The sequence below is a fragment of the Scophthalmus maximus genome, chromosome 14 (assembly GCF_022379125.1).
Source record: "Scophthalmus maximus strain ysfricsl-2021 chromosome 14, ASM2237912v1, whole genome shotgun sequence".
Lineage (NCBI taxonomy): Eukaryota > Metazoa > Chordata > Actinopteri > Pleuronectiformes > Scophthalmidae > Scophthalmus > Scophthalmus maximus.
In genome coordinates, this window is record NC_061528.1 from 8,912,694 (window position 1) to 8,939,751 (window position 27,058).

The 27,058-nt window shown below is 45.5% G+C and overlaps 1 protein-coding gene across 1 annotated transcript in view; it reads right to left on the reverse strand.

Annotated features, from left to right (window-relative positions):
• LOC118283116 (anosmin-1) overlaps window positions 1-16,202 on the reverse strand; it is a 39,636-nt gene extending 23,434 nt beyond the window's left edge. Inside the window, exons 1-2 of the mRNA XM_035604827.2 lie at window positions 15,810-16,202; window positions 9,458-9,505 (exon numbers count right to left, since the gene is read on the reverse strand). Coding sequence (XP_035460720.1) covers window positions 9,458-9,505; window positions 15,810-16,001 — 240 coding nt within the window. The 5' untranslated portion in view covers window positions 16,002-16,202. The remainder of the gene's footprint in view (window positions 1-9,457; window positions 9,506-15,809) is intronic.
• Between the last annotated feature and the right edge of the window lie 10,856 nt (window positions 16,203-27,058).

The following is a 27,058-nucleotide window of genomic DNA, read 5'->3' on the forward strand; positions in this document are numbered from 1 at the left end:
CAGATCTATCGACCCATCGGGGAGCCGGTCGCTGGGCTCTGCTCTGCTCTCCTCTCTATTAAAACAGGCACTAACTCCACGTACAGTATTCACTCACTTCTCTCTGTTTTTCACTTTTTGGATTTGGCTATCTTTTGCCCTCGACATCCCAAAGTTTCTTCTCGGCTCTTATCTCCTCTGTGCTCCCATTTCTCCGACCCGGCCTTTCATTCCCTCTGACTGTCCGACCGCTCTAATCCAGATCAATTTTTACAACTCATCTTTCCCCTCCGTTTTGGCTCTCCATCTGCACTAAGCCGGCGTGTTCATGCTCAGAGCATGGGTGCTTTCCAAAACTCCTTCCAAAGTAGATACGTTTGAAAACAGCGGGCTCAAGTTGCAGCGCGGACGAAGAATGGGATTTTTATCATGTGATAAATCTTTCACAAACACGGCCAAAGGCGCTTTTTCGCTCGCCAGAAGTGTTATGTGGCCGTGTCTCTGTGGCCCCCCTCAACTTCGACACTTAGTTGATAGAAAACCAAGGTGATAACACTGACACATGTTTTGTGTCTATTTAATAAGGCAAAAAACACAAAAAAACAGGATCTGAAGAGACATTTTGCCGACGGGATTTGAGTTTACTGTTCACAGTTAAAAACAACAACAACAACAACAAATCAAAGTGGAAAAAAGGTGGGGCTGAGTTAATGAAGCGAACGACAGTACCACCATGACTAACTGCAGGCACGCGGCCACACCCCACATACTTTGAATGTTTTATGAAACAACAAGCTCATCTTTTGTTCTGATGATTCAACTGGGAGAGTTCCATGTGTCTTTGAAGTGCTCCTACTGCCGGTTACCAAACACTGTTTATGCATCCTGCCCAAAATAAGCACGACAGTTACACTGCACAAAGGAACATGACCGTCAACGCAAATTAATTCATTCATCTACACTGTACTCGTGCATTTATTTATTATAACAGAGCACAGCAACCGCAGAGGGAGTCACAAGCCTCAACCTATACAGTCAGACTCTACCTAATGATTATAAATGTATCTTCCGTTTCTATCTCCATTTATAATTTCATCTATAAAATTATTCGAAAAATGGATGTGATGTTTTCCCAGAGCTCCAAGGGGATGATTTCGGATAGTTTGTTTTCAACGACCTGAAACCCCAAGATATTCTGTTGACTGTCATTTATGACGAGGAAAAGCATCAAATCCTCACATTTGAGAAGAAGTTTCCTGCTATAGTTTCATTCCTTCTTGTGATAATTTCTACTAAAACAAATCACCGATTTCTAAAATAGTCTAAAATTAGTTCTCTGTCAATTGACTGGTCGATGAGTCGACTGATGGTTCCATCTCTACCTTACAGTGAATACAAAGTATGGTTGGCTTTGTATTTCACAACAGCCTGTACAGTACATTCAGCTGATTATGAATCATTTGATTTTTTTTCCACTCTTTTGGCATTTCATGTTGGATGATATTAAGATTTTGAGAACAATCTGAAAAACTATGGAAGCATGTTTCCATGTATCCACAACACGGTGGGCATGTCTCTGAACTCTGCCACTAGCCTTGATCATTTCCTGTTGTCTCCCTCATTCCCATTCATGGCACATCCTCTACTACAAGCTGCCTCCCAGGATCCAAAGCCAGCTCGAATTCGATCCAAAGCCGTGTTCATTTTAGACAAAAAAAAAATGTGTAACATGCCTAAACTCTTTCATAACTGCCTTTTCAGTCGATGCCCACTGGGACTTTTTTTTTTTTTTTACAGGCTAACCAGGATGAAACATATTTCATCGAGTGCTGGAGTGAGTGTAAAATCATATGCGCGCAAGTCTTTCCAATAGGCCATTCATTTTCAAAAAGGATTGTAAAAATGTAGCGAGTAAATCAGAAAGGAGATATCCCCCGTCCTGAGCAGTTGTGGAGTCTTGCACAGTATTTTTTTACTCAACTCAACGTGACCTCGCGGCGCGTTAAGTACATTAGATATCACGTATTTCATTTCTGTCCTGCCGTTTATCATGGCAGGTGTGTGTTGAGCAGTGTGGCGGGCTGGATCAGCTAGATCAAATTTGCGATGCGAGTCTGCAGCTCTGCACACGGCAAGCTCGCGCAAGTGCTGACAAATATCGCAAAGGGGGGTCTCTGATGGGGAAGGTTGCTTAACTCATTGCCACGCTTATCTTAGAACTTATCGGGGAGCGGAGATGGTTGATGATTGGATTTAGTAGTTGCATCAAAGCTGGTGGAAGATCAACTTGCACCGCAGCGGCTGCCACTGGCTCACAGTGTCGCCGTTTTCAGAGCACTATAGGAAAGACGACAATTACAGCACACCGGTGCTCCTGCACTGAAGTCTTGGGGGCACATGAAGCCTGTGTGGAATCCAGGTGAATCTATGTGTGTGTAGCAAATTTGGTGAATATCTGCTCTCCTCCGTCTCCCTGAAGGCGCCGGTATCCAAACCGTATGGAGATCCGGCATACGGTGCAATCGATCCTTATCATCCCTGTGTTTTTTGTCATTGCTGCACAAGTTGTCTGCTCGCAATATTCTGCAGCACCTAGGACATTTAAAAAAAAAAAATATGAACGCTGTCTTGATATACTGTACAGGGGTTCCAGCAACTGGCAGTATTTGTATTATCAGTAATATAAGTAATACAAATAATACTAACTGTGCAAATTAATTCAGAGCGAGACTGATACAGACTTCTTGGATTTCGCTTATACAAGCAATGACACATTTTCCAAATCTCAGAGAGTTTTACTGCCCTGAGAAGGACACAAGATCCGAACGTTGCCTGTGTCGTAATTCCTTCATATTTACAACCAAGCAAAACACTGTGGTACTCCAGCAGTTCCAGGGTGAGCTGAAATGTATACTGTTAAAGACTCGACTTTGTTTCTCAAGACCCGGGCTCAGAGGCGGCGAGGAACCTAGCAGGTGGTGTCACAGACATTCTCCGAGCATTACTTTAATTATTAATTTAAATGCAGTTGAGGGGGCAGACAACAAAGAGCTGAAAGGGAATCGCTTGGCAGAAAGTGAGGAGAAAAAAGAGGAGGAGCAGGAGGGGCAGTGCATGAATTATACATTTACCCCACAATCAGAGGTGCCTGCCTTATTTATGAGTAACAAAAAAAAAAAGCCCACACAGCTCAGCCAGAACTGTTCTTTGTCTGCTGTGGAATGTAATAGCAGTTCTCTTAATACTTAATGACTCTGAAGTTCAACCCAGACACCCCACCCTGCACACACACACACACACACACACACACACACACACACACACACACACACACACACACACACACACACACACACACACACACACACACACACACACACACACACACACACACACACACACACACACACACACACTGATGCCCCCACACACACACACACACACACACACACACACACACTGATGCCCCACTCCCCTGAGAGGGCTCTTTCTCTTTACCGGTCCTCTGCCATCCGAATGTTGTTATCCTCTGCTGCGACAACAGTCAAAAAACTACAGTGACTGTAACTCGAGCTCCAGTTATCACCTACCTCTGGGCTCAGTTTACATTTCATGACAATTAGACTCAACAGGATGCATCCATCATGTGGGGTCAGATTGGTGATAAAGAGGCCGGCGGGCCTTTCACCGTGACGTGGCATGGGAAAGCCAAACCCTCTCCCCGCTGTTCCATGTCGGATCTGCCGCAACACATGATTTACAGTGTTGACTCCCACACCATCGCACTGAATAACGTCATGATGACAGATGCATCGGGGCAGAGATGAAAAGTTGATCACTTGATAAAGCACGTCCCCAGCGCGAATAACATTTATTCTAACTGTCTACGAATCTGATTTATGGCAACAATAACGAAGCGTTTCTGTCACGGCGATGCCATGTCACTGCGGACTGAGCAGACAGTAAACAAGATAAAGGAAGTCCCTCCCGCTGGCTCGTTCCTGAAGCTGTCCCAATCCCTCCCCCGTCTCAGATGAAATGAGACCTGGAGATTCGGTCGCAATGTAGGCCAACGACATGGAAAACATGACACGCCACTGAGGCGAGGAAAGCCGCCCTAATCCCGTGCGGCAGTCACATTCCACCACTATCTCCGCTTGTTTATTTGAGTCTCAGAAACACTTCAAAATGCACTAATCCTACTTGCCCCCACCAGCCTCCACGAACAGCTCCTCGCGCCCGTGGTTCCTTTCAGTATCCCAGAATTGTAACACATCCAAATTGAGAAATGTGTTCTTTCTTTCGCTCCAGGTGATGTTTGATTTCCCTTTTATGTGAGTTTCAAAAGCTGCGAACAAAGGGCTTCACAGAGGAAAGGGCAAACCTGGGCAAGTTGGTTTGTTAAGAGTTTTGCGTTTTACGCCGCCGCCGCTGCCGCCGCTGCAGGGAATAAGCAAAAGGAGACAAAAACACATCTGGGGAGCTTAAGTATAAACGACTCAGCTGAAACGCTCGGCCTCGAGTCAAAGGCTAAGAGAACGGTCAATCACCGTGTCTTTGACACACGTTCGTCCTGAAAATGTCACACACAATCTGTGGGATTCATCTGCAAGATGCAGCCGCTTTGAGTGGTGCTGGAATAAACTGATAAGCCCGCATCTACTAAGCACCTCAGCTTTAAGATTCTTCCGTCCTAATCTTCTCATCGTCGACGCGACGGCCGCCGCGATTAGTTTGGTAACGGCATATTAACGCGGTCGACAGATGAAGCGCCAGTCCTTGTTTGAGCACTTCTCAGCGGCCGGCCTCCGGGAGGGAAATAGACGGCAAAGTCAACAAGATGTGTACACTGTGATCCATGACGCTGAGCCAACCCGTCCTCGGGACGGGAATAAACACTTGACGGCAGATTGTCTCAGAGAGACTGGTCTTAATTGCTGACAGAGGATTTCACAGCAGCTCTGATGACATTAATCTTTCAGGAAAATTAAATCCCATCTGACAGTGAGGACATGTTAAATCAGGCTATCTGTGAAAGGTTGATTATCTTGGAAAGTAAAGAATAAAGAGAAGGCCGCTCTGCTGTGCAGGATCTGTGCAGCTGCTCGCCGACAGTTTCCTGGAGTGCTCATTGCTCGCATGTCGAGGCGACACCAGCTCAGGGAGCAGCTCAGAGATGTGAGCTTTCACTGCTGAGGAAGTCTGAGCTGCAGCTTGCCTCCTCTCCTGTGGCCACGTCTCGGGGTTTTTTTTGTCGCTGTGGGGGTTTTCATTCTCTGCCACCCACCATGTGAATAATGAGCTCTACAGATAGCAGCCAATGAAGCGACCCCCCCTTTAGCCAATGAAACTTAACAACCATGTCCAGATCAGGTCCTTCCTGCTGGGACTGACCAGCCCTGCCTCACACTCCTCCGCCACCCACACACACCAACACTAACACACACACACACACACACACTAACACTCACACTGCCTCCAACTATGAGAAAAGAAAAGAAAAAAGTCCTTCAGAGAAACTACAGATATATGTCTCTACATGATCTCCACCACCTCAGAATTCCTCCGTGTACCCATATGAAATGAGAAAATCAATAGTCAAACTGGTCGGGGGTTTTTGCTCTAATTTTACACTCTGCTTAGCAGCAACACTGACGGACAATCCAGACTCTGGCCACTTGACAGATTGATTTCTGCTCCAGCATTTCGCTTTGAGGTGTCGGTGCTGGTAATGTGGCCTGACGCGGGGAGGTGAGACGGACGTCTGGCCTCGACGTGACCAAAAGGTGCTTTGAAGTCCGTCCCAGCGCCTGACAATCCCGGCCATGCCCGGCCGTAAAACTGCCGACCAGCACCCACTTTATCACGTCTCTTCAGAAAACACACAACCTACCACCGCCTGAAGAAAAGATGAACACACAGAGCCCTTGTAGACTGCACTGACACGCTCTCAAACGCTGCAAGCGAAAGGGATGCGAAAGCATGCGCCGTGCTCTTTTCTTAAGTTTGTTTGCTTTGGTTTTTTTATTAAGAGTGTTAATTCTGAGTTATTTTAAAGGCTCAACTGACCCTGAAAAAAAAAAAGAACAACAGATGGAGAAATTTGATTTTGGTGTGAGAAAATGTGGGGGTTGGTGTGTGTGTGTACGTGTGCGTGTGTGTGTGTGTGTGTGCGTGCGTGCGTGCGTGCGTGCGTGTGTGTGTGGGGGGGGGGGCTTTGAAAGGCACGTTTGAATGAGACATAGTAGCATTCCAGCGATTGTTATTCAGGCAAACCCCTCCGAAAGCTTTCAACATGTGAAGACGAAGGCAACATGAAATCCAAAAGAGTAAACACTTCTTATTCTTGTGCTGGTATGTGCAGCTCGGGGTGCGATTGGGAGGAAGCAGCGCTCAAAAGAGCCACCTGGGACACGTGAGACATCCGTGAAAGACGACCAGACAATGTTGCTTCACAAAGCTTGTACCCCACTGCTCATTAAATTGATAAATTCATTGCAGGGGACGCAGCCGGTTCGGACAGCATCCCATTTCCCAAAGATGTTAGATCATGACTTTTCTGGGAATTCTCTCTTCAGCAAATCACCTTTCACTGAGATCGGGTGGGTGGAAGAAAAAGTACGCTGATTTTGAAAAACTATCGCACATTCTTCCTCTTAAATTAAAAGTGATGGACACTTTCCAGTGACTCGCCACGGGGGCCAACTGCTCAGGCATGATGCACATGTCCTTTTCCTCTTTGCCCTTTCCCTGAGAGAAGTTTGAGCAATGAAGCGCACCGCTTTGTTGCAGACTGGCAACTAGCTGCCTTCAGTCAATCCCACAGCATTTGATCCGGAGCTTGGATCACACCCCTGGGGAAAGCAAGCCCTGCTTATATCAGCCTTGCTCTGAATGTGGAAAGACCTCCGGCTGCCTCTGCACACTCTACCGTGCATATGCACAAAATCCATTTTCTTTACACTGGCAGAAAAAGAGCAAACGCCCTGGAGTTTAAAAAAGAAAAAGAAAAAACTTTCACCCAGCACATCTAAACTTGTCAAGTGGGGAGCTCTCAGGAGTAGGGAGACAAAATGACAATAGTTCATAGAAAGGCCTGGCGTCCTTTCTCCGCGTGTCTCGCCGCTGAATGGAGTTTGTCTGCGGGTCCAGTGTTATGCCATGATAATGACTCCGCGGCTCTCCAAAATGCCACCTCGCTCGGCTCCGGAGCGAGGGCGAGCAGGTTAATCACCATGACAATGGGGACACTGAGAGCGGGGCCGGCTCTGGACACTGCATACGAAATGACCTGCGTGACTTTCTCGTCACGAATGGAAACGGGGGGCTTTGATTCCCCTAAAATGCGGACAGATGGACGGGGTCGGGGCGCCTTTGTCTAAATTATTAGGCAGCCCTGCCGCGCATTTCTCTTCACAGGCCGGGAGCTCTGGGTGGACAGGCCTTCTGCCCTAACGCACTCCCCGGGAGCCGCTGCCTTTGTCCCTCTGTTTGACTGTGTGCTGTTCATGAAGTGAAGAGGCTAATCAGTGGCTGTGGAGCTATTCACAGGGGACCACTGTACAGCGTGGGCCCATTTGGTCCAATTGTTAGAGCGGGGCACAATAGCGATGTGTTTGGACACACTACGCACAGGCCCCGAGTGTGCACTCGAGGCGACTGATGTGAATGTGAAGTGTGGTGATGTTTGCTCCCAAAATATTGACTTCTGCCTTCAAATTAAGCTCCAGCGCCGTGTGCCGGCCTGCATCCCCGAGTGGCCGAAGCAAAAACCTAGGCTACGATTAAAATTCATTAAATTCAGAGAGCCCTTGAAACTATTTTGAATACGGCTTTAGCACAGGCATGTCTTTATTCTTCACATCAAATCCAGCCTCATTTATTTACAGCCTGCGAGTAGGATAAAGAAGCGCTAACGGACATGCTTGTTAAAAAGCAGGGAGAACAAGAAGTCCATTAAAGAGGGGGTTTTTGTTGGGGGGGGGGGGGGACATTTGGGTTTCAGCAATGTTAGCTGGTTGATTATGAAAACAGTTTTCTGTGCTCAGACTCACGGCCAGCGAAAGCCTTATTCAAACATAAAACTCTGCCGAGTGACAGGGAAGCGACTCGTGCCAGGAGCCGATGTTGGCCATCACAGTGGAAAGGAGGTTTCCCAGCATCATGGCGAAAACAAAGGAGGTTTGCCTTCCAGTGAGCCTCGACACCCGACTGAAAAATACAGACTGGCGACAGATTATTGAAAATATTATTTCATGAATCATATTTTGTTTACGAGAAAATCAGACAACCTTGAGCTGGCTGTGCTTTACATTGACTTTCTTTAATCACCGCATTGTGTTCAACGTTGAGCGTTAAGGTCAAATTCGTTGATTGTACGTTTGCACATGTGGTACAAAAGCACAATGCACAAAAGGCTCTGTTGTATCCGGGGCAAAATGCAAATAGTTGAGGAAACAATTTGAAATTCCCCCCCCCCCCAAAAAAAGGAAATCAGACACAGAGGCGGTTCATACCAGACACTGATTGTGATTAATATGTACACCTATCGTGAGGCCGTGTTAAGTAAGCATTCCTTAACAGAATCCACCCAGTCTGCATTTTCCTGAATTTCAAATTAATCACCATCACTGCAACATTGTTAATTTGCCCAGATTCTCAGCAAGCATTCCTCTACAATTACACCCACTGTGGACTTTTGAGGAAAGAAAAAATATCTTTCAAAATGGTTTACATCTAATTTATCGTCGCCTGTACGATAACATGCTTCCCGTATTTTATTTGAATACATTATTATATAATTGGGGGGGGGGGGGGGGGTATGCCTCGTACAGAGGAAAAACCGACAGACACTTGGCTTCATGAAAGAGGAACTCGTCCTCGCGTGGGTGGGTGTTTAAATCCTGGCTTCTCAGTCTGTTTGTGAGGAGGTGAGAGCCCCCGACAGCTACAGAGAGCATAGTTCAGATTTCTCCTCCGACTGGCGGATCACCCTTCTTATTTCAGCTCCGCGGCGTTCTCCTCCCTACAGTCTACACAGCGCACCTCCGAGGGCCTTGTCAACAGCTCCGGGAGAGTCTGACGGAATATGTCAGCGCCGTCTTTTCAGAAGGGCTGTCAACACCGGCTTTGTGTCAACCTTCGCCGGGACAGAGCACGAATCACAAACAAGCGCCGCGGGAGGCATACCACAATGCATCCAGCTGAAATTCAAAATGAGCGTGTGGAAAAACAGCCACGCCTTGCTTTTCGTGAATCCATACGCACGGAACCTCATCGGATCTGAGGCCATCGAGCCGAGAAGGAGGAGAGTTTTTTTTTCTCAGTGCAGTCTGTCAATGGCTCTCAAAGTGGTTCCCACAGGCATGACAAAACTAGTCCTGTCGTGACTCGCACACTTTATGTTGTATTATCCTGTAATAATGAGGCACTGCATGTGGCATGTGTCTCATTCATGAAAGAAGCGAAACCACAATACCTTGGAGCACTGCTTGTGATTCTGGCACCACACCAAGGACCCGTTATTCTGTAGGAGAGAGGAAAAAAACAAATATATAATCAATCACCAGCTCTAATGTTGAAAACCCATTTACAATAACCAATTCATGAGTCAAAACATGTGGCTTTCACCTTCTCCCCTCCCATTACACTACCTCTCAAGAAGTCTCGGCCCTTTTTCATTAACAATAACGCTAACAGCAGACAGATTTCAAAGGCCGACTTTGAGTCAGCTTTCCGTGCTGAGTGCATGTAACCTAAGCAGGAAAGTGGGGTCAGCGTCACCCGGGGCCGGGGGCACACCTCTGGTCAGTTTCAGCAGAGCACGGTGACCTCAGCGTTTCTGTGGAGCCGTTTGATCTCTTCACAGACGTCCCCGAGGTCCCCGAGGTGGGAACTGATGTCAGCACTCCTGTGTAGACCGCAGATACTGCCAATTTCCTCTAATTGCCGTGGAAGTGCCACCTTCTTCACTCCAAAGAGGCACACATTTGGCCCTAATAGCGCCGTGTTTGTTAAGAGTCCTCTGTGTGTAAATATGGAGTTGTCCAGCGAAGGACCAGTAAATGGCCGGTGCAAGTGGTCATTTCCTGAAATCCATCAGGGCGAACGAATTATGCCGTCATTATGTTGTCGGCCTCTGCAAACAAATTGGCCGGCAAGTGCGAGGCTGGTGCTTCAGAAGAAATGACCGGCTCATCGACATGCAAGAGGCGAAATGTTTAAATGTGCTGCGTATCGGCAGGGGTGGCGTTCAGGGTCAAGGTTTAAACCTGCAAGAATAATAATGACTTCTTTGTGGCCACCCTGCAGGCAGTAGAAACACACACACTGAAAGCTAAACTTTCAGACATGCACTGAAGTCCTGACATTTTTCTGAACTTTTCCGGAGGGGGCTCGTCGTATGTGGGAAAAAATAAATGTCCCCAAATGTTGTACGAACTTTTCCTGCCAGGCCCCCCAGCAAATACAGCATACAGCAGGAAAACGCCGCCCCTCGCCTGAATGTTCCAGAACTTGTCTCTTCTGTTGTGAACGCGTCCGACTCGGACAATCTCCTTCTGCGTTTGTCATGTGTGAACAGCAAACTCCAGAAAGAAGACTGTCTTTCTGGAAAGGACCCAATGTGTCCGGATGTTTTCCGGAGTTCATGTCTGAAAGCAACAGTCACATCCAGTACCATGCAAAGCAACATGAGCATTCATTTGGAGTCCAGGTTTTTTGCCACTTGAAGAATGAGGTTAGTGGGAGTGAAACAAAACAAAGCTGTGGGTTGTGAAAACCAAAACAATGAGCCAAAAGAAGCAAAAAAAATCTTGCGAACAGCGAAAGGGGAACTGGGTTAGGTGAGTTCAACGCCACCGCTGACAACCGTGAGGGCAAATGCAAATATTCTCAGCGGAGGCTCTCGAGTTCAGAGTGACATTAAAAAGGAACTCATTCCCGTCAAATGGCTTAGATCTGAGTTTCGGTTTATGGATGTTTTCAGTGCGTCTATATGAAAGCAATGAAGCTGTAGGGTACAGCCAAACATTTGGGGGTCTGCAGGCAAAAAAAAGTCTGTTTAAGTTCAATGTCAAGTTCAAAGCCTTTTCCCACAATGTAATCCAGAAGAAAATTTCCCATGAGACCTTAGAGGAGAACTTATCATTAAAGGGTTTAATTTGACATCCAGTACCAGTGAGCGCTGCGCTTTTAGTGTCAAGGATAATGGTCGAATGGCTTCAAAGGAATCCATGATTGTATGGCCATGTCTTCAGAGAATCCCTTTTTTTCTAATAAACTGCAGATAAGGATGAAAAATGTATGAGTTGCTATGGAGACTTAGGGGCAGTTGTTTCATTTTGTGAACAAACGAAGTGGAAGTGAGCACTAACTTTGCTGAGGCGCTTAGTCTGCATCAACAGGTTTTCTGTCCGTTTGTGTGAAATACAACACCTTCCCTCCGTTTGGCTGAAAACTCATTAAAACATGAATTATCCCACACTACTCACTATTTAAATCACTGCAGAGTTCTCTGCTTTATAATAAATGATCAATACCACCAAACCTGACCACGCCTTCCCCTGACACCCCGTAAATAAAAGCTTGACATTCACTGCGGCAAGTCAACACCTCCGGATAATTTATACAGATTGTCACAACTCTCGGCCATGTCCTAAAGCACCAGTCCCGTTTTTGACACCTTTTCTTCGCCCATCCATCAACGGCGACGGGGCCAGATCCACAGAGGAGCTAATTTTGCGGTGTGACAGCATCCATGTAGCAGAGAAGCTCAGCAGGATGTTGCCCCAGCTGTCCAAGCCTGACCCCGCCGTGTCAGGGACCAACGGGGGAATAATTATAGGTCAGGACTTCATCCCTCTGACTCACCATGACATTCCTCTGCAGTCTGAACATTATGCGGCGCTGAGGACTGTCAAGGACTCCGGTGGAATGAATGCTTTCCAGATACCCTCCTGTGCGACTGGGGTCGGGGAGAGGAGGCCCCGACAGTGGTCTACGAATGTGCGGCTAACCCCCTCTGCTTTCGTCGGTGACACTGGGGGAGTCATGTAAACAGGAGATTTATCACAGACGTACATTTTGGTTGTTGTCAGCTGAGGAGTCGGAGCAGGTGGCCAGGGGCGTGTCGCATTGTCTAGACAACTGAGGAGAGAGCATGGACAAAAAAAAAACCTTTTATCTGGGAGGATAGAATTCCACCTTTTGTAAAATGGGAAAATCGTTTGCTTCCTGGGAATCTCTCTCGTTTTGGATTAAGTGGATCTCTGTTTACACTGGGGAAGTGTTTTTGTTGCACTTAATCCCACCCATTTGTTTTGCAGCACTGCGCTACTGGAGAAAAGGCTGCTGGTCTGTGAGGCCAAGTTAACAGGAGATAGGACTTCAAAGAACAGACGGGTGTCTCTGTGTGTCCTTTGACGGCTCGGGGGTCCTGAGGCAACACCAAAAGAACTGCTCCTGCAGGGCACATATGCAGCACTAAAATAAAAGGGCCTCAAGATTTAGGCTTTGACTTGAGTGGGCTTGAGGGCTGTGGTCATTGTTCTCATCAATTATTCACTTTATATGAATTATTTGACAGGGCGCCCTGAAAGTGAGCTAATGAGTTGAGCGCACGTCCAGCGTTCACATTAAAGGGGGATTCAGAAATCCAAAACAACAAGTGGCGTAAACGTGTCTCCACTTTGGAATGAGGGCTGTTTGTCAAATGAGGTAGCTCGCGGTGTAGCGGCACTGGGGGCTGAGATTTACAGACAGGACTGTCATGTTGAGCGCTTACAGAGAGGTACGGCCAAGCTACATAGACCCCCATTCATCCGCTGTCTTCGCTAATGAAAAACTCCACACATGAGACAGGCACTGGCCGAGGCCGGATCCCACCACGGGTTATTTAATATCAAAAGGAGAAAACAAGGGGACACGGAAAAACTACTTTCCGATGTTTTTTCTTCCCTTCACCTAAAACACAAATCTCTCAAGTAAGATGCTTTGACTTCACCGTGCAGCACGTTCAAAAAATGAATGACTGAATCTAAAGTGTTAGATTTTTATTGCTTTGAACGTAATAACAAGACCTCATGGACACACCTTACTTTTGGCTTCCCAGGTCCCCACATAAATAATCCACTACAAGGCTGATGCTTTCAGAATACATAATTGCACAGAGTTCCCAGCTCGCTCTTAATATTTTAGAGTGTCCGAGGCTAATATTTATGGTTGGGTGTTCCCCTCTGTCTATTATACTAGGGTGACAAGTTCCCCAAAAGTGGTGTAAAATGTCAATAAATCTGTATTTGGAAATACTATTACATCAATAAATCCAGAGAAGCTGTAAATCTCACAACCAACGGACTACCCATGTGTTTCCTAAGTCTCCAGCTCCGTGCTTCTTTCCATTTCGCACTGATTCATAATTGCAACAATTAAAACAGAGTCTCCGATTTGTCCTCTGATTCAGACAAATAAAAAAAAAAAGGAAAGACGCGTGGGTGTTCAGAACATCTGCAAGTGCTAAATTCTCAGAGTATCATTCCAGTGTTCGCAGACTGATCAAATTAGAGCTGATATGGAGAACAGAGCTTTAAAATCCTGCTGCAAAAAAAGTCTCTTGCACCATGACCAGCAAGAGTAGCGGTCGACAAAGATTACTAGATATTGAGTAGACAAAGTAAAAAATATTGAGAAACAGTAGGCAGAATTCACAGCTTTGACATGCAGCCCAGGCGTTTCACTTCCATTAGAGCGGAAAGTGTTGGATGTCTTGGTTTCCCTATCGGGGTATTAAATGACCCCTGAAGGATGTCCGCGTTGAATTAAAAGGTCTGCCGTCTCAATCATCGGAGTGGAGCTCCGAGCGGCCTGTCGGCCCCCTCGCTGTAATGAGATCTGGCAGCGGAGGCAGATCCACCTGTAGGTTGTGCTGACTGAGCGTGCTCCGCAAAAGTGTTGGAGCAAAAGAACATTAGAGCTTATCGCATTTAGCACAACTGGGGGGGCCAGCGTTTAGCGGGAAGGTGACCTCGGCGGCGGAGCGGCGGCGGTAGCCCCGTGTAACATCCTCGACATGCCTGTGAGGTGTGATGCTGGCATTTATTGGCAGGGCCAGAGGGTAGAGGGCAAGGGGGGGGGGGGGGCATTTGTTTTTGCAGCTGACCAGACCCCCCATTTTCACCTGAAAGGACTGTTGGGAACACAGCGCATTAGACGGTAGATTATCAACAATTGCTTTCTATTCTTGGACCCCGCAGGCTCGCTCGAGCGACCTTGCTTATCACCGACCATAAAAATGCCCCTCTCTTTACACAAATACCTCCCCTCTCATTTTCCCCTCGCTGACTGAGGCTGCCTCAGACCCCGAGGCTCTGCAGGTCACTTATATCGACTATTAGCCCTTCATTAGACCCGAGACGTCCGCCGGTTATTCGACTTGTCAGTCAGTCAGATCTAATTCTCCAACTTTGCAACCCAGGGCCGTGGTGTATCCTTGGAACTTTCTCAAAATAAATCCCTCACACTACCTGCCAAGTTGCGCGTTAGGCAGCACTGGTTTCCATCTGTGCCCTCTGGATGCACACAGCACCACTAGTTTTCTGTCCCACGGGGGACGTTAATTACAGTAAACCGTATGCATCCCTCACCCCTGTGCAGCATCTCTGAATGAAAATGCAAGAATTGACCGCAGTAGGTCTCTGTGTTCCGTGGAGGGACCGACGCACTGGATCAATAAGTGCTTTCAAAGTAAAGTTAATTGGGGACAAAGAAAACAAGAAGTGCACTCTGTTGATTCATCAGCCCTAATTACAAATTCACCTTGCCCCACAGTGTTTCCTGACAATTAGGGGATTCATTAATGCACCTTGAGAAAGAAAAGAGGAGCCTTGCAAATGCAAATGAAGCGAGCACAAAGGCGGTCACCAGAGAGATAGCTGGTGGAAAAAGAAAAGAAGAAGAAAAAGCAAAGAAGAGAAGGATCAGTGACCGGTCCTTTTCTCCGGGAGTCCTGGGAGAGAACAGTGTGTCCAGTGGAGGGTGAAAAGCAGCGGCTGACACCACACACACACACCAAATCATTTTAAAGAACACACAGCTAATTTATGGCAGCTTCACACAGGGTCTGCCACACAACATGCTTAGTGGGACACACACACACACACACACACACTATAGTTCAAATCCCTATAATGGAAAATGCTGTAATATGCAGGGGTCTCGTTTCAGAGACAAACACCTTAAAAAGAAGAAGTGGGCAGCAGAGAAGTAACACGACACAGAGTCCTCATGAGAGAGAAGTCACGTCCATCACGTTTGAACTAATGGAAACGGTTATCTACTCTCCCGGTGATCAGCAAGGAATGAATGGAAACTGTCTCCGATCAAAGTCCAGCCGTCATCCCTCGGCCGCAGAAACACTGCGGTGTTGATGAGACACATATTGAAGAGTCTGCACGCACAGGCGGCCACTCATACATATATATACATATACATATATATGTATATATATACATAAACATATATATATATACACAGAGTGTGGCAACTTTGCAAGCAACTCAGACCTTCATCCATTAAAGATGCTGATACTTTATGCTTCAGACAGATCACATTTCCTCGCCTGTGGTCAGTCCTGACAGAGGGAAAGAAAACTAGGGAAGTGTCCCAGCACCATGCAGTGACAATGGGCTCAGGGGAAACAGGTCTGTGTGTGTGTGTGTGTGTGTGGCGGTGAGCCTCGAACTGCATGGCACGTCTTTTCATCCACACGGAGTAAACAAACGTCATCGGGGTCGTTTGGGATGCTGCCGTGGCGGTTGGACCGGCGTCGTTACCTGCGAGTGCTTGAAGAAGGCGGAGATGCGAGTGATGTGCAGACTGAGGCATCGGGAGGCGCACCTCGCGCGGTACACGCTGCCGGTGAAGAACGAGTCGTCCTGCCTCCTCGCGCGCACGCCGCCCGGGCTCGCGAGCGCCGTAATCCACACACACAGCGTTACGCACGCGTTCAGGCTCCTGGAAAACATGGTCCCCGGCGCTCGTGCGTCGTCTTAATCCCCAGCGCGGCGCGGACACTGACTGCGCGCAGGCTCCGCCGGAGTGAACTAAAGAAAGTTCAATTATACGCCGGGGCGGAGTCTCGGGGCTCAGGCAGCGCCGCGATTGGACGATCCCGCGCTGACTGGCGGACACGAGGAGCCCCCCCGGCAGGTAGGAGCCGCGGCGGCGTCCCGCGCGCCGCTCCGTGCACGAGCGGCCCCATGGGAGAGCCGGAAGGACGAGAACGCGCTGAATGGATGGAAATCACTGTCGTCGCCACGAGTTGCACGGGATGGACAGAAACGAGACCGGTGGTGATTTATTGGCCTCATCCATTTTTTCTGCACATGCTCGGTCCCGCGCAACACTGTGCAGCGTGCTGTACAAAGTTTTATTCGTGGCTACACTGTCCCGTGTCGGCCAGTTCAGGCTCTATTATCGCCCCTTGTTTATTGTTTCGTATTCCACCGTACGTGTAATTAGTCATTTTTGATTCGAATGCATTTCAGCAATTTAGGATTGCACCTCTAAATGATGTTGGGTCTCACTTGTGACAAATGGGAAGAGTGAATGGTCCAAAATGGAGGCAGCAGAGGTGGAGGAGATAGCCAAACTTTTGGATAGTTTAGATTGGATAAAGCTCCACAGACACTGCATCCTACATTTGCCACAATGAAACTTGACAGTGTACGTCACTGTCCAAATTTCCCCATTATGCCTTTATTCCCCACGAATGAAGGCATATCATATCGAACCACCCTCCCCGGCCTCCTACACGAACATATCGTCGAAAAATCTACACCTCAATAGTGTAATGGGGGCTTTGATGTAAAAGTCCCAAAAGATAATCTGAGATACACAACGTAACCCTGATGACAGGGTCGTGTTTCCAATGTATGTAATTGTCCCTTCACATTGACTGAAAACACTGAGTACACAGGCTGAGTACTATACGGAACTTTGTGTGAAACATTCTTGGCGAGCCCCTTTAATACTATTGTTGACTTGTTGACACATAAGACGATGATGAAAAGGTAAAAGTGGAGATTTTATTCTTTTTTCATTGATCTATTTATGCATGTATTTGCTATTGCATGTGCTCTTTTTTATTGTTCATATAAGGCCCCAGCGATATATATCAGGCACAAAGAACAGCAAGTTTCAAATGCACGCAGAGGGTTTAGATCCTCCGCCATCCACTGATGACTTCACTCATCCAAAATGTGGAGTAAACAGGTTTTTCTGTGCAAAGCCCTCACATATGGCCCACGGTGAAGCTTGCCAGTATCCCAGGGAAGCCCTTTCCCTTTTAGCTCTCGCCTCCCCAGTTTAACAGTAGCTTGGAAAAACAATTCTACATAAAAAACTATTAAAACCATCCTGACTAAATTCCTCAAGATGGACTCCCAGCTTCTGGCATCCGTTCATGGCCTCAGGTGTGGAGAAAATATGACATGTAGGAAAAGCTTGAAATCCTTATTGGAGTTACGGAGTGAGCATTTAATTAGTAAGTTCCCTCGAGGGTTTTACTAGACACTCCTGCTTTTGTCAGCTCACGGAGTACTTCCCTGAACCCCATTACAGCAGCAGCATAATGGAGTTTAATAGGTGTTGCTCTTAAACTGTATTCAGAGGGGGGAGTGAACACACTTACACACCATCATTACGTTTGGCTTAAGTCGCCATCTTGCCGTGGGCAAATTACACATTGTGCCAAATAGTTTGACCGGTGCCTCACCACTGAAACTGTAATATGCCCATATTAGAACATCCTGAATGCCAAATATGTTCCTTACCAATGATGGGGATCATGAAATCCACCTTAAAAAAAAATCCCACTGGACCCAAATTCCCATGTCCATCATAAAAACTCAACATTGAATTCTGTGTGAGTAAGCAGACCCTAATAATAATAATAATAATAATGATAATGAGAGCAGAGGCCTGTATGGCTATGTATCATGCAAACAGTCTCACAGCTCTCTAATGATATGATGGTGTGTTCATTTCCCTGGTGGTCTCAGACATACAATGTAACTTGGGGTGAGAGATCCCATGCTACTCTTAAAATATTTAAACACGGATGTCTGTGTACCTTAAAAACGGTATAATGGCTTAATTTGTTGGCTTATTACAGCCATGTGTGGTGTGTTGGGGTGTGTGTGTGTGTGTGTGTGTGAGTGTGGGGGTTTATAGTGTGCAGTGAAGGAAACACACTGTCTGTGTGCGGTCCTGATGTCTCCTGCAGCCTGTGTTGCTTCACGTATCCCCCTCCGACGCCATGCTTTCTTTGACGTTGAAAGGCCTCTGCCAATGGTGAACTCAGACTGCAAAGCTATCGAAAAGCGTGCGATTGTCTGACCGGGTTTTGTCTCTTAAGTCATATCACGACATTAATCCACACCCATGTTTACAATGAGTCTCCATTGGAAACAAGTGTTTACCTATATAAATAGACCTTTCGTGTGGATAATCTGCCTCACGAGCCTATAAAACAGAACATTCAATGCTACGCAGGTTCCATCCTGCAACCCAGTCTTCTTAACTTTGCGTGACTTCATGAGAGTATATTGTTAAAAAATAGTTACAGATAATGACTAATATTTCAAATAAAACCAGTTGCCCACCCCCCCCCCATCCCCCCATCCCCCCAACTGCCTTTTAAAGTTCAGCAGCAGAAATGTGTGTGTTTGTGTCACATGATCTGACAAAGGGCATCCCAAAAGACAACACACCAGTATCAGTTCCCAGCCCACATGCTCCTGAGGAAAGAATGTCCAACACCGATCAAACACTGCAAGTATCTTTGATGCTCTGAGGCGCAGGTGGACGCATTGTTCACACCTTTGATGAGGGGCCACCGGGATCAGAGCGGACAACCAGCTTCTGCTGTGAACACTCGCAAACAAAAGAGAAGATTAGTTGAGGAAGATGAAGGCAGTAATCCAGCATTAACAACTTTTAGATATTATAGATCAAAAGTGCAGTTTGCGTACATTTATACTGTGTATTTAGGAGTTAAACAGTGGATCTCGCCCCATTATCTCTAGGAATTGTTTATTTATTCCAACAAAAGTAGTGTGTTAAGAAAGGTCTAATAGAATATACATTCCTAATGGACTTGCATATGCATGGTTTTGGAATAGCTGTTGCTGTTTTCAGAATTTGAACACCTTCTTAAAAGAGCATGTTAATACCCAGCCGCTACAAAAGGAGACAGTAAGTTCAGAGACCTCGCGCGTGATGACAACCGTAACTGTAGGACTACAATTCCACCACAGCGGATATTATCACCACTATGACTTAATGTGAAACATAATCATATTTCCTGGGTGATACTCATTCTAAGAAAAATGGCCTCAGGCAAATCGGCAACCAACGTTAAACAAAAACACGATGCCTGTCTCCAAGAGCGAGCTACCTCGGTGACATCATTGAGGCAGTTATCACCAGCCGCATTATCCACCAAGTGCAGGCAGAAAACACTGCCGTCCTGCCCAAGTCAATACCCAGGTAGTGGGTCATTAAACACCTTTCATCACATGCCAAGTTAAGAGAGGCGATTGCTTTTCCTGAAGAATCGCAGAGAAAGGGGATCATTTTTAACAATTAGTTTTGTTTATTGATCCTCTTTGTTCCTTTTACCAAGTCAGCCAACCAGACATGCTAAAGCAAGATACAGCTTCACCAGCAGACTTGAATCGAAAGCAAAATATATTATGTTCAGTATTTTTAACTGTAGCATGATTATTTGCATAGCAGGTTAATTATTCCATTACATTAGCAGATTTTTTTTTGTATTGATATGTAAACCACACAGGGAGACTCATTAAAAAGAAATGTTGTGTGCATGCTACACTTGCAAATGAGAGCAAGGGGTAATATTGATTTACAGTACGCTTTATATATTTCGATTGAAATCCATACATCGTCGTTGATTCGGTCAATAATATGGCCAATAATTTATGCCTGTGACGTTGCACTGTGATATCCATTCAGGTGAAGCTTGACACTAATAAAATATAGGATGTGTGTCTCTTTAAATAGTCTGTCTCCCTGATAAAAAATCCCCTCAGCTGTACAGTCCCTCTTGTGTCTATTCATGATTTCAAGCCTATTCACTCCCAGTGTGTTCACAAGAATTTCTAACATTCCCTGTGAAAATATTTGTCTTGTATATGTGGTTGGAAAAAACCTAGCCGGCGTGGAGGACTTCTAAATAGATGCCTGCATGAGATATTTTCCCTTTTTAACGACATCCCAAAACAATGCAGCGTTGTGCAGGGGAGTGGGAGTGACGGGCTGTTATTCACATACAAACCACCCACTTGGAGATGAAGTTACATTTTGGTCTCAGTTTAGACAGTGATGGTTGACTGACACCCCAGTGTCCCTCAGTGGTTGTTAGCAGGCCAGATTATTATAACTGCCCCCTTTTTTACGAAGTGGGGGCTTGTGTTTATTTTCAGATTATATATATATATTATATATGTGATAAATGGACAGATGTAGTCCCTGTGTGAGGATAGAAAAGTTGTTATCCATATGAGGCGGATGTGTTTATAAATGGATGCTGTACTGATTTAGTACCACTAGATGGCAATGTGTCCACAGATACATTTTAGGCCAAGACAAGAGCTTTGAAACCCTCCTCTCTCTCTCTCTCTCTCTCACACACACACACACAATATTTTCCAGGAGATGATCCAGCATTAATATCCAACAACGGAGAATTTATAAGGGGGAGGTTTTTTTCTCTCGTCTCAGGGAAACAATTATCAGATATGATGGAAAATAGAATACATTTTGATATTCAATGTAATCTCTCTTTCTCTGTGTCTGTCTCACTCACACACACACACACACACACACACACACACACATTCAAATGGGGTGGGGGGGTGGGGGGTAACACAGACAGAGTGCAGAAAGATCTATCTGTGTTTTACAACCTCATTTGGTAATACGGAAATGTTGACAGATGGTAATGCTTTCTGAATGATAGTCATTTTACATATCAGATCATGAGGTGCTTGACATCCCCATGTGAATGACTTTCATCCTCATGTGTGATAATACAGTTTGTTCTTTCCTGTCTGTTGCACAATCGCATCGTATACTCGGTCACATGTAAATCTCCGTGCTTCTCTCTTTCGTCAACACTTATTTCCAGCTGAACCTTGACTGCGATGTTTAAAATGCCAGTTCAGGATCCGGATTATGTACAGGGACATGTCATAATCACGATGCTCATGTGTGTAGCTGAGTTGAGGCCCATTACGCAGCGTTATGTTTCCATGACAAAGCAGAAGGCTGAAATCAGTGAGCCCCTGCACAGCAGACATGTCCATCCCCCAGCCTCGACGCTAACAATATGTGTCACAGCTCCTGTGAGATACTCCTGGCTAGAAAACATACAGTAGGAATGTTAAAACGCCCTCGGGTTGTAGGCTGAAAGCTAACCCCGCCCTATATTTTCAGGAAAACTAACCAGGCTGGTTTCTATTTTAGGCTAGCTCAACATTAACTTAAAAGAATTTAAACTAGTAAGTTAAGCTGTAATGTCAAAATAACCCATTCATTTTTTTTTAGAAATAGGATGAACCTAATTGCATTGTCTATATCTAGACACATAAAGATTTGGGTATGGAGAATTTATCATACAACTTAACCATCTTATAACAGTACTGGGTAATATTTACCATAAGGTATAACATTGTGAAAACGTAGCCATGATCTTTGTGCTGTAGATGAACATTGAGCTTCGATATTAAAGTTAAGCATTTGTGTCTGCAAATGTCCACAATATATGATGTAAATGACCTAGTGCTGAAGACAGTTTGCAGTTCGTCTAAATTATATAACCGACACAAAAAAATGAGTAGTCTTGCTTGTCTTTGGAACGAGCCAGAATAGTTGTTTCTTGCAGTTTCCGGCCTTTATGCAAAGCAAAGCTAACAGGCTGCTGGCTGTTATTATGTTATCTGTTATTTTCTTGTGCTAGAGGCGTGAGCTATCTCATTTAACTCTTGGCAATATTATTGCAAAATCCTAAAACGATTTTCTATCCCCCAAAAAGTATTAATGGCCCCTCTATATATCTATCACACAGTTGGATTTAAACATCTACTGAAGAACATAAACAGTGAAACAGGGGAACAAAATAACTGCTTCCACAGTTTAGGAGGGAATTTCAACACTGTGTAACTTAGAGATTGAAATGTCACTGTGAGAAGAAAGAATTGTAAAGTTATTGACTGGCATTGTGCTAGAGGAGGAGGAAAGGGAAGGCAAGCCTGTTGCATGGCCAGGTCACCAACCCTTGACCTCTGTCATCGACCCTTGAATCTCTGACATCTGTCTGCTTTTCCCGCCTTCTCTCCCTCCCCCTGTTCCGTCAAAGGAATTTTATTGAGGTGGAGGGAGGACAGTGGCTCCCTAAAGTACCATGCATTTTTCAAATACTGAGATGCTCTTGAGAAAAGAACACAACTCCTTGAGCGAGTAATTTGCAGCAGCTTACATATTCATATTCGTTCATTTCAGCTCTTCTTTGACAACTGCTAAACCAACTTTTCTTTGCCTGTGTGAAGTCTGCACCTGAAAATAGATTTTTTTTTTCTCTCTGATATTCTGCTTTGCTTTGTCTAGAAAATAGGTCTGTAGGCTATGACATAACAGTGTACCACAGCCTTCTGCATCTCTAGCTGGTGTACATGGCTGCTGCGGGGGAGTGGAGGAAGATGGTGGGGGAGGTGTTGTGCAGTGAGTACACAAGGCTTGCCTTTTCTCTGTAATGCCACGTGCTCTGATGTGCACGGGCGCGCACACACACTAACACACACACACACACACACACACACTCACACACACACACACACACACACACACAGAGAAACAGACCCTCACACACACATACAAATAGTGCAGCCTTTTTCTTCCCGACTGGGTCTGCCGGCCGCAGCCCCCATGCTCCCATTCTCTTTACAGTGTAAATAAAGCAGCAGGGCCTAAGGAACTAAGTCCACTATGTCAGAGGACACCAGGGCACAATGAGGAATAGATACGCCGTTGGACATTCCCCTGCCACAGACTGAGCTTTCCCTGTGCGTCCCGGCCTAATAACGACACAACAAGAGTCGTGTGACTCACTGCGCCCTTCCCCCACCCGTACATATTACCATTGCTCCTCAGTGCTGTCTAGAAAGGTCATGTGACCCTCATCAGCTTCCCGGGTTGGGGGAGGGGAGGCAGATTGAACCTGTTCTTTGTTAGGAGGTCAGCCCCAGCTCTATGGCAGGAAGCATTGCTACCATACACCATGTAGTAAATGTGCAGAAGGTGCAAAGAGCAACGTGGTGGGATAAGAGCTGAATGACTGGAGTTTTTGAGGATTTATACAGCAGACACGGGCAAGTTAATGGCCTGGGTTGCTTTGATTAGCACTGATTATAATGCCTGGATACAGTTAATATACACATGGCATGTCCCTGTTTGTGTGGGGTGAGGTATAGTAATACTTCCAGCAAGTGGCTATTTTAAATAAATGCAAAAAAAATAATCATTCAGAATTCCAGTGCGTCCTTTAATTGCAGTGGATGTTGTCCTTGTGGTTTCGTCGGACTGTAAGCTCAGGCAGGTTTGCAGCAGAGTGTGACGGAGCTGAGATGAGGATCAGTACTTCTAAAATCCTGAGGGATAGTTATTTTCCAGAAGAGGAAAAAAAGTGGAATGCTCCAGCTGCACGGTGGTGAAAGTATTGGAAATTCAATACAGCCTGTTTATTAACCATCTGAGCTATAAGACAAAACTCTCACTTTTCTACTTAGTATTCATTTCGAGTTCTATACAGTTACACATTTCAAAGTGTAATCAAGCCACAAACCACACTTTCAGAAAATTGACAAATTAACAGAAACACCACCCTATCAAATATAATTGCATTTAGTAAATCCTACTTTAGGATTGGTGTTGGTGAGGGTGTAATTGTTGTTCCTTTTTGCTGATGCAGTTTCATCATGTTTGACAGACACATTCAAGTGGCGATTCTCAGACGTCCTTTAAAGTGCCAACACCGACCATTTTGTGTCACTGCCTGTTTATCTAAATCTACACATCACTTCAATTTGAGACAAACACCAGTTCACAGATGTGTATTGCCACATGAAAACTAAGAATGTTGCTTCCAGTTGACTAATGACCCAAGTTATTAATCTACATCCCCGCCAATATGGGCCCGGTGTGCATCGTCTTGCAGTTCAACCCCTGTGAAACTACAAGTCATGTAATGCACCACATCACAGCACCTCGCAACAAAGGCGAAGGATTGACTGAGGATCACGCAGCAGGCATGAAAATGCAGATGGGTTACGCAGGGCCGGATATATGAATCCAGCCAAATGTTCAACTTATATCATTTTCCGGAAATTAGATCCCTCACTTCCTTACTGAAATCTATATGACAATTTACTGTCAAGATAAGGCTGTGAAACAGTTATTTGGCAGACTGTTAAGCTGAGCTCATATATCCATTTATCTGCCCTCATCAAATATGGATTACTCCAGAGAAGAGATTTGACAAGACTCTCGCTGCAGTACATGGTCCTACAACATCTGCAAATGGCTCAGGAAAAGGTTGGCTTTGTTCCCCGATACTCTTCAGTATATGTGGATTTTTAGATAGTTGTGTAGTAAACGTGAAAGCTAGCTGACAGAACACGTCCCACCCAGTACACAAATGTTCGGACCTCAAAGACATCTTCGAATGTCTTCTATGGTGTAACGGTGAGATATAGTGATGTTGTTTCATTCCCTATTTATTGCTTTTTCTAAGTTTTGCTTACATGTATTTGCTATTGTTTCAAGGTCATCAAGGGTCCCAGTGATATACCATTGGGACCCTTGAAACACCCCCCATGAAATGTCATACTTAATTGCATTGGTTAACTTTCAAATTATATCCTATATACGTTTTATCTCCAAACATGACGTTCTAAATTGGCTTGTCATTAAATATACCTCTTTCACACCAAAATTACCGTCTAGGCCCTGCGTTTAATCGGCAATTGGCCACTGTCACTGCGAGCAGACCGGGGTCTGATGATCGTGTAGTGACAGTTGGCGGCCATAGGTGGCGGTAGAGAGCGGTGCGCGCCGTAGAACAAAGAAGAAGAACCGTGTAGTAAACAACAGAAAGCATGGGCGCCAGTGAGCCGGTGGTCAACGTCACCTTAGATCTTGTACTTGTCACTGTTTCAAAGTTTACAAAATCAGCGCATCGGCTCCACACATCGTCCATGTTAGCGACAGTTTATGGCCACTGTGTAATGAGAGACCGCCCGATGAGGCCGTGTGTGTCCGCCGAAGGGTTGAAATAAAGTGCCCCGTTGTAAACCTCATCGATGATCTGGACTGTGTTAGTTGTTACCACCAACGAGCCAAAGCTAGGCTAGACGAGCTAGCTACACGCGAGAGGTGTCTTTACTGTAGCTGGTGAGGTAACAGCAGTTACCGACGGAGGAGTCCAGCCTTCTTCGCCTCCGTCATCGCGCAAATTAGCCGATTATTACCCGGGTCTATTGCAGGCTCATTTGACCCGGGGCTGAATGCCGATTAAACGTTTTCACACTGCAGAAAACGCCGGGTGTTAGCGGGTTTACACGGGTGTTTTGGCCAGTGTGAAAGGGACTAAAGATTTAACCGTGTCTAATGATGAATAAATCATTTTGCTCGGTTATCAGACCGCTTCTTTTTTTACTTGATATTTCTACTATAAAACCAGATAATCATGTGTTGGGTTGTCGTCCTTGGCCCAGGTATGCGCTCTGGGTGCCCATTCTAGTCTTTTAAATGTGGAAACCGTGACAAGGACAAAAACAAAATATTAAAGGGCATAAACGCTTTCAATGCTGGACTAACTCGGTTTATAACACCAAGTACATTTTGAATTGAAATAGACTGAATCCTTCCAAGAGGCACATGACCTTTGTGACCTCTAAGTGGTCGCGTTGACTCTATTCACAATCAAATCGTCTGTCATCTCCTCACCAATAATAATTCTCTTGTGTGTTTGAGTGTGAATACAACATCCTATTCCCACGTTCTTACGCTTAAGTTGGGAGCGACTAAAAGCAAACAGCACAAAAGCATTGCAACTGAAACAGCAGCAGCAGCAGCAGCAGTGGCTTTGACAGGACGAAATGTGTGGTGCGCGCGTACAGCCGCGTGTACGGTAACCGAAGGAATGTGTCACACCAGTGTCGAGCCGTAATGATGTCAACTTGTTATTTACTTTCCAAATCTGAATGACTGAGCAAGGCGAAAGGAGAATTAATCAGCCGCCGTGCGACCGGGCAGGCGAAAAATAGTTGGCGAGTGGTTGGGGGAGGGGAGAGTGGCTGAGGGGAAGATGGGGGGAGGGGGGGCAAATAGGCAACATGCAAGACCGTAGCCTGAGAGCCTCAGCTCCCTGCTTGTACAATACATTATAGGCTGTTTTTAATTATGTTTTTCTTAATTATTATAATTTAAACGCAAATGTGTAGGGGGCAAAGCTAAAACAGCTCCATTTGAGCTATAGTTTTTTTTTTTTTTTTTTTTTTTAAAGCTACATTAAGGTACAGTAGCATCCAGTGTTGCCACATTGACACAACAGCCCCTTTGGACGTTAGCACGCTGCTTATCTCCTTTATGTGCACACAGATAAGATTATATAGAGTGAGGTTTTTTTCAGGACATCATATATTATGTATCAGCCAGTTAGTTTAGTAAGATATAGAAATGTATATATAGAAATGTATATATAGAAATGTATATGTACACATATATATTTATATATAGAAATATATACATATATAGAAATATATATAAAAAATATATAGAAATTTATATAGTGTAAGACACTTTCTAATGTTTTCGATATTCAGGTTTAAGGTCAGTAAGCCCCCCCCCCCCCTATTCTCTGTCTACGTCTCTCTCCCGCCTCTTCACGTCCCTGTTCTCAGTGAGCGGTGAAACTCCACACAGTCGCCCGCAGCCCTCAGCT